Below are 8,959 nucleotides of genomic sequence, written 5' to 3'. Positions count from 1 at the left end.
GATATGTCCTTCAATGCACATATTAAACAAATATGTAGGACTGCTTTCTTCCATTTGTGCAATATCTCTGAAATGAAGAATATCCTGTCTCAGCGTGACGCTAAAAACCTAGTTGTAACACATGATACTTTACCACTACAGAACGTAGAGGAAGTTAGGATCTTGGATTTATGTTCTCTAGAAATCGACTAAGGAGCAAGTGACACACAGCTAAAAGAACAGTTAACATTTATTTAAACAAAACCATAAATAGTCATTCAACAATTCACAATGAGAAAATTCCAATAGTCCATGTTTGTCAGCCTGTGTACTCAGTTCAGAGTTCTTTTCAGTCTTTTCAGTTCAGGTCTGTGAAGTGTGTGTGGATAGTGTTAATGTTAGTAGTACTACCCAGGCAGTGTATTGTTTTGAGATCTCATAAGCTTATCTGTCAGGAAGTAATGCGTCTGTCACTTCTAAGTAGGCTGCAAACCTTCCTCCATCGCAGCTGGGATCCTGAATCCTGGCTCGCTGCAGGTGAATTTACTGGTCTCACTCGCACAATTTCACACTCCAACAAAAAGACGAACCTGCACAGGGCAGTGAACACATTTTGCATTAATATTATAAAACAACTTAATCAACACTAGTGACCATACACCTCTCATTTTCGTATATGACAACTTAATACAATCAATAATAACAGAATTAAAGAACCTTAAACAGTTTCCATAGGCACTTATCACACAAAATTAACTCACATCTCCTCTTTTGTGAACAGCAGTAACAATAATCCAGCGCTTACTGAATTGTGAGAATGCACCTCATCGATGCATGAGAGAAGTACAAAACGTGGTCGCAGTACTATTTATCCAAAGACTGGTCATATTTATTTCACTTCAGTTCATTTTTATTTCAAACATATACATTCACCATCATTACATAATATCATTCAATTCTTTTGTTTGAAAAGGAGTAGGCAGAAGTATACACTTATTTGCCCCTACCCCCTCAAATTTTACATCTCATTCATTTAATTTTCTTTTAGTCTTAAATTAAACAAACAAACAAATGAAACAACAGCAAAACAAACAAAAAAATGACAATATCATTTCTTTCATATAAATAAAGACAGAATATGTAAATTTGATTCACAAATAATGAAACAAACAAACCAAAACATCACTTCAATTACGGTCCTGGGTTAACCCCGTTTTCTTCATTCTTATATTTGTTTAGGATTTGTTTTTTATATTTTATTTTAAACTGGTTTATGTTAGGGGTGGGCGATATAAACGATAAATGATATAAATTTGGCCAACGATAGAGATTTTGACTATATCGCTCTATCGCATGTTGATGATGTCATCAAGCTGCGCCTGTTTTGGTCGAAAGCATCGCAGCGGCTACAACCATTATCATCTGCAAATTATGCCGGGCGACAGTCATAGCAAAGAGATGAAGCACTTTTGAAATATGGGGAAAGCCAAAAACTGCGCTTCCTCCACTTCCGTAACATTGATTCATTAATGTTGAATTCTCTCGCAGCTGTTCTATTCCCATGTTGTTGCAGTATATTAATAACTAACCTCGTATTGTGGATGAATAATCTTAGTTGTTCTCCTGACTGACGTTTGGCTTGTGTATAGCACCCTGCTATACGATTGCATTTGTCCCTAACCACCAGAATCCCTCACGTTAACTTTTAATGAGTGGAAAAAAAGTTGGCGTTCATCCTCCAGCTTCACTGTGCTAATGTTATGCTAACATAGCTGTGTCGCTAGCAATCACGTAGCACAACATTATATACCAGATAGTCCAACTTCAGTAACCCTACAAACGCCACTGCTGTTTAGTTTTCTGTCTTCATTTATATTGGAAGTGATAGCAGAGCTGTACTTTTTAATTAGTTTCAAAAATCTCTCAGTCGGAACATGTCATGTTTAGGTGTAAGCTAGTGAGCTAACTTCCTGTTAACTTCTAACTCCGTTAAATTTAATAAATTCTGTTTTCATGGATGTATGGATGTTAAACTTAATTGTTACACCTGATAAAGCAGCAACGCTGATGATTTTATTAAAGATGAAAGAATTTAGACCGTTTTTAACTCGGTTAAAAAACGGTCAAATTGTGTTCGTTTGACTTTGGGACCTGAAGTTGATGGAGTTTTGGACCCAGATTACTCCGCGAGGCTCCTCACTACGGCAGCCGTAATGCTCTGACAATCCATCAAGCAGTGCGGCTTACCAAAGTTGTACTAAAACATTTTTTAACAGATTTCTGCACGCCTAAATCGGTTCAAGGTCAGTAAGCACAACCAGAATTCATACATAAGGCACACTCTCGATTTTTGAGAAAATTAAAGGATTTTAAGTGTGCCTTATAGTGTGGAAAACACGTTATACAGAAGAAAAGAATATATGGTGATATATATCGTTACCGCACATGCTTCAAATTATATCGCGATATATATATCCATGCCCTAGTTTATGATGTTACTTTCTTTTATTTGTTCTGTTCTGACTGTTCCGTAATTTAACGCCCGCTATTGAGATAGACATACTTTGTCGTTGTTCTAGGACTTTGTATTTTTAAATTCCATTTTCCTCTTAAGTTATACCCCCCTTCTCTTTTTATAAACAATTTCCAGATGTCTTTTGGAAGCATTTTATTTCTTGCTTTATATATTATTTGCGCTGTTTTAAACTTCACCAAGTCTTGGAATTTCATGCAGTTTGATAAAGAGCATTTGTATGTTCCCTGTACCCTGCATTATTTATTATTCTAATGGACCTTTTCTGCATTATAGTTATTGTTTGTGTATTACTTCTGTATGTGTTTCCCCAGACCTCTACACAATAGCTCATATATGGTAGTAGTGAAACACAGTATAATATGTGAAGTGCTTTCTGATCCAAGATTTGCTTTGTTTTCCCCAGAACGGCAATGCCCCCTTTCCAATTTCCCCCTAACAATGATGGTGTGGTCAATGATCACACCAAGAAATTTTATTTCATTTACTCTTTCTAAATATACATTGTCAACACATATTTCTACTTCGATATTTGTATTATGGTTTCCAAATAACATAAATTTGCTTTTATCTAGATTTAATGATAATTTATTTATATCAAACCACTTCTTTAATATCTTTAATTCCTGTGTGATCACCTCCAAAACCTGTGGCAATTCCACACCTGAACAAAATATATTTGTGTCATCTGCAAATATTACAAACTTTAGAATCTTCGATACTTGGAAAATATCATTTTTATACATAATAAACCTTCTGCCCCTCAGGCAGGAGGCTGAGGAGCATTAAATGCAAAACCACCAGACAGAGAAACAGCTTCATTCCAGAAACTGTGAGACTTCTCAGTCAATAATGGACAAGAACTGTTATTGTAGCACCTAATCACTACTGACATCGTCACTTTATCAATGCTAGACATCATGCCACTTGCTGCTAAAGTATTTATACCTACATTTCTATATCTATACTCCATACTGGTACTCAGGTTGTTGCACTCTATTTATTTTATTTGTATTACTTTAATACTTGCATTTATAATACTCAGGTTGCTGCACTTAATTTATTTGTAATACTTATTACTTGTTATTCTGTTTTCTTTTTATTCTGTTTCTTCGTTACTCTGTTTCTTTCGCTCCGGGACCACGTGCACGTAATTTTCGTTCCACCTCACGTAAACATGTGATGCGAATGACAATAAAGAATCCATGAATTCTTTTGGACCTAATACTGATCTTTGAGGTATGTCACAAGCAACATCCATCAATTTAGATTCCTACTCATTTATTTGTACATATTGTTGCATATTCACTACATAGCTTTTTATCAGTCCAAAACCACTCCCCTAAACCCATACTTTCCATTTTTTTTATTAGAATTTCATGATTGACAGTATCGAATAGGGCTGCCACAAACTATTATTTTGATAGTCGACTAGTCACCAATTATTTTTGCGATTAGTCCACTAATCAGATCATGCAACGTAGAGCTTATTGCACCAGCATGCATCTGCTCTTATATAACTATCATTAGCTTACAGCTTTAAGTGTATGTGCTAACTAAAAAATAAAGACAAGATGATAGTTTATTAAATTTTAATTAAATTTGCAGATTGTTTCGGTGAAGTTTAATAAACTCAGCCGTCTGCTCCTTGCTATCTAAAATATAACAGGACACCGGAGTATATTCTCGAGCATCTCACCCTTCTGATGATCAGTTGTCTGGTTGACGTTTATTCAGCTGTGTAAAAACCAATGACTGTATAAACTATAACCTTAATCTCAGCCAAACCGATTTACTCAGGAACAAATAAAATACTAAAAAAAGCCAAACAATAACATTTTTAAGTTATCTAAGTGACTTAGATATCATGTTTAACCTGAGTAGCGAAAGACGGCGGTGGGTTTGAAAATGATTTGCCAGGAGTCTGGTGTTCTCACCGGCTCTAGCGAGCCTTGAACCCCAGCTAGCTATCGAGCTAGTGGGTAACAGACGTCTCCGAAAATGTCGGGGCGCTTTCGAAAATATGTGGTGTCTTGATAAACTGAGCACATATTTGAAGTTTACACAGCTACATTCTCGCCTGAAATATGTTAAACATTTATTTTGTGACCTGGAAAGAATGATAAGAGTAATATTAAAACTAATTAGCTGCTGCCATTTTTGGAAACTGAGCAGGGCCGCGCTATGAATTCTGGGACACTGCTTCTTCTTCTTTGGGGTTTAACGGCAGCTTGTGTGTGTGTGTGTGTGTGTGTGTGTGTGTGTGTGTGTGTGTGTGTGTGTGTGTGTCTTATTTGTTTGGATCTCACTGAAGTTTTTTTTTTTTGTTTTTTTTTTGTTTTTGTTTTTTTACACGCAGTGCTGCCATCTTCTGTTTCAGTCCGTTATTACACTCTCAAGTCCTACTACTTATTCCTGTGTCTTTTGGGATCTTACAAAGCTTCAAACGACACGTCGACTATTAAATTAGTCTTCGACGATTTTGATAGTCGACGTAATCGTGACTAGTCGACTAATCGTGGCAGCCCTAGTATCGAACAGTTTTTTTAATTTAAAAAAACTCCAAGTGTGTACTTCTTATTATGTAGGCCAGGGGTGTCCAAACTTTTTGCAAAAAGGGCCAAATTTTATAAAGTGAAGATGCCTGGGGGCCAATGGTTCCTTTTGACTTTTTTTTTTTCATAACAAAGTTACATGAAAATATAATGAAGAACAATTTTAATAGTCACAATTACCTTTATTTTTAAAATAGAAATGTACCTAAATAAAAGACACTCAGGCAAGCATTTACAACTCTAAAGACACAATTCCGCCTTTCATTTATATCTGGAGAGTCAGACAACATTGAACAAACTGTATAGAATACCCTAAATTTCCATGAGTTTGCAATATCTTTGCCTAATGAACATTTAAACAGGAGTTATAAGTAATGAAAAGTGTTCTGTTATCAATAAAGTTTTTTTTAAAGTGAATTTCGCCCTTTGACTTTTACAAGACCTTTCAGGAAGCCAAATTTTTTCACATCTGCTGGAAGATTGCACAACTGGAAGTTCACTTGCTGCAAGAAATAAACACATTTGTAAATTTACACAATATGTACACAACACACTCAACTATGAATTAAGAGCATAACATCAACAGTTAAAACCAAATCTTAAGAGTTTAACAAAATACGTTTCCTTTTGTGTATTGCATTAGCATGCTTTATGCTTTTTACTGTTCAGAAACACATGAGTAATGCAGGGATGTCACTCCTGGAGGCCTGCTCTTCATTTGATTCAACTGTGCTAAACCAGAAAGAACTAAAACATGCACAGCAGCTCTCCAGTACAGAATTTGGGCATCCCTGGACTAATGAGAGGGGTGATACTGAGATCTAGATTTTAGTAAAGCAATTAGGTCTGCTTTGAGGGCAGTGGTTGAGATGCATAAAATATCACGCAAGTGGGAGTCACTCATCCTTGATCTCAATCGGTTCTTGTTTAAGTTCATGACAGAGAAGGTTTGCTCACACAAATATGTGGAACCAAATTGACCCTGTGCACGAGAAAATGCTAAATTCCTGGTTTGAGACCGGATGTGGGGTTGTAGATTTCTGGTAGCTTTACTTTGCGGTCAATCGCTACTGCAAAGATATACTCCAAAATCATGTCCAAAACTCGAAAACGGAAAGATCGCGTTAAGTTACAAAGAGGAGAAGGTGGGAACACTCACCACTGTTGTGTCATAAAAAATCTAATGATCAATTTTGACATTTAAAGAGTTTAGATCGATCAGTTGTTTACATCACTAAACACAAGCAGAACTGCATTACTGCATGCAGAAGACACATCGTCCACATTCAGAAGCACATCTCTGTATAGTGACTGGTCTTATGATTTAAACAGGCAAATGTTCAGCATTCAAACTACAGGTGAAGAATAGTCAAACCAGATGTTTCCCCCATTATGTCGAGATCAGCTAGTCAAGTACACACCTACACAGCATGTTAACAAACCGTGAAAAAAGCCACACAAAAAATGAATGATTGCTGGTAAGGGTTTCTATACATTAGTATGTACGAAGGGTATGTTGTGACTTACCTTAAAAATTACAGTGGTCCCTCGCTAATAACGTGGTTCACCTTTCACCTCGCTGTTTCGCAAATTTTTTAGTGCAAGTTTGCATGCTTATTTTTTTTTTACGTCACATTGTGTCCTGCGTCCTGATCGCTGCAGAGATCTCCTCCGTGACATCTCTCCTGTACAGTGCAGAATCGCTGCATCGATCGCTAGCAGTGTGACTCTGAAGTGCAGTACTGTATGTCCACGATGTCCACGAAACGTTTTGCACCGTCAAAAAATAAAATTGACTACTTGATTTCACCTATCGCTGGTTATTTTTAGAACATAACACCCGCGATAAACGAGGGACAGCTGAGAAATATAACATTTGAATCCATTTTCTGTTTTGCCCTGAGGCGCGGGGAATAATATCACAAGTCGATGAACATCATTTACAGATATATTGGGTAAATGCCCAAGACATCTATAGAAATGTAAATCGCCGCTTGATTCATTCACATGCTTAACTTGTTTTGGACCGTAAACCAGGCGCGAATAGGACACCGGAAACAAAGCTCCCCAAAGGAGTTTCCGCACCGGAAGTAGCATATGCTAACGTGCACATAGTCAATAAGCTCTTAGCAAGAGATCGCACTTCAGGAAACCTGTCTTTGTCTAGCTGCCGATAAAAGTCAACAAGAGAACACTGCCGGTGTTTTCCGCGGCACTCATCGTCACACTGCAGCTCAATGAGCTCCAGCTGAAGCTGCGGAGGAGCATCATCAGGGTCCACGGAGAAGGGAGATGAGAAAAGCAGCATGTCTTTTTCAATAGCTGCAAAGTCCTGAAAGCGTTTATTAAATTCTCCAGAAAGAGACGCGATAGCTGTTGCGTACCTCTTCATTTGGACATTAATGTCCCCTGGGAAACTGTCAATAACCTCTTTCAAAGCTGGGAAGTGTGTGGTACAGGGCTCTGTTAGGGACAAGTGTCTTTGGAAAAGTTGCAGTTTGGTTCCAAAGGCCTTGATGTGAGCGTATAGTTGGCTCACCACTGCGTCTTTTCCTTGAAGATTAACATTCAGCGCATTCAGATGCTTCGTAATGTCAACCAAAAAAGCCAGATTTGCCAGCCATACAGGATCAGACAGTTCTTACATTGGTTGTCCCTTCTCATCTAAAAACTGTCTGATTTCCTCTCTGAGAGAGAAAAATCGCTGTAGTGCAGACCCCCGACTTAGCCACCTCACATCATTGTAATAAACTACGTCACCATATTCAGCCTGGATGTCATGCAGAAACTGCTGAAACTGTCGGTGGTACAGAGCTTTAGAGCGAATACAGTTGATTGTCTTTGCTACTGGTTTCATAACATCATCAAATTTGAGATGTTTGGCACAGAGAGCCTGCTGATGAATGATACAGTGAAGTTTAACAGCGTTACCTGCTTCTTCGCTGACTTTATTGCAGATCAGTGTGGACAATCCGCTTCGCTCACCAGCCATGGCAGGTGCACCATCAGTAATGATCCCAGAAACTTTACTCCATGGTAGCTTCATATCATCAACAGCTTCACAAACAGAAATGAATAAATCCATTCCTCTGGTTTGACCCTTAAGGCTTTTGAGATCCAGCAGCTCCTCTGTCACGTTCATCTTGTCGTCGACTCCTCGTAAATAAATCAGCAGTTGCACGGTGTCAGATGCATCGGTGCTTTCATCGCAGGCTAATGAGAAATAATCAAAATCCACTCCTCTGTCCCGCAGCTGTCTGTGAATGTCTGACGATATATCCTCAACTCTTCGTGCCACAGTGTTGCGTGCCAAGCAAGCATTCAGAAATTCTTGCTTCTTTTCGGGGCAAATGTTCATTTTCATGACACAGTCTTTGACAAACGTACCTTCAGTGAAAGGTTTGCCATGTTTAGCTATTAACATAGCCACTTCGTAGCTGGCTTTCATGATATTTTCATGTGTCTCACAGGCCCGCGTGAAAAATCGCTGTTGCGAAGCCAGAGCAGCTTGGCGTTGCTTCACTTCACTTTCAGCGCGCTCACTCCCTGTCAGCTTGTTATATGTTGCAGCATGTTTAATCTCGTAGTGTCTCCTAATGTTAAAATCCTTAAACAAGGCAACAGTCTCTTTACAAATCAGGCAAACACAATTGCCTCGAATTTCAGTAAAAAAAAATACTGCAATTCCCTCACCATCAACCTTTCTCTTTTTTTATACAGTCGCCATGGCAGAAATAAGCAGAGAAGGTACGGTGGCCCTGAGAGGCCAAACGGACTGCAACTTCAGAAAACACTTGCAAAAAGAAAAATGCTGCAAAAAGGAAAACGCTGCAAAAAGAAAGACGCTGCACTGCAACTTCAAGAAAAACGCTGCACTGCAAAAAGAAAAAAG

The 8,959-nt window shown here is 38.2% G+C and overlaps 1 protein-coding gene across 1 annotated transcript; it reads right to left on the bottom strand.

Annotated features, from left to right (window-relative positions):
- Nucleotides 1–5,563: 5,563 nt before the first annotated feature.
- Nucleotides 5,564–8,794, bottom strand: LOC146377114 (general transcription factor II-I repeat domain-containing protein 2B). The gene is made up of 4 exons (XM_084944369.1): nucleotides 8,786–8,794; nucleotides 7,828–8,674; nucleotides 7,221–7,620; nucleotides 5,564–5,570 (listed from the first exon to the last, which is right to left on the bottom strand). The coding sequence occupies exons 1-4, from the start codon at nucleotides 8,792–8,794 to the stop codon at nucleotides 5,564–5,566; spliced, it is 1,263 nt and encodes a 420-aa protein (XP_084800495.1).
- Nucleotides 8,795–8,959: the final 165 nt, after the last annotated feature.

The sequence above is a fragment of the Perissodus microlepis genome, chromosome 11 (genome assembly GCF_051167445.1).
Source record: "Perissodus microlepis isolate ML-2025 ecotype Zambia chromosome 11, ASM5116744v1, whole genome shotgun sequence".
NCBI lineage: Eukaryota > Metazoa > Chordata > Actinopteri > Cichliformes > Cichlidae > Perissodus > Perissodus microlepis.
Note: the sequence above shows the minus strand (reverse complement) of the source record. Positions and strands in the feature narration are given on the sequence as shown.

Excerpts from the sequence above, each read along its gene's own strand:
- LOC146377114 (XM_084944369.1), bottom strand. Across the intron at positions 7,621-7,827 it reads TGACATCCAGGCTGAATATG|GAAAAGACGCAGTGGTGAGC; the intron begins GTGACGTAGTTT and ends TTAATCTTCAAG.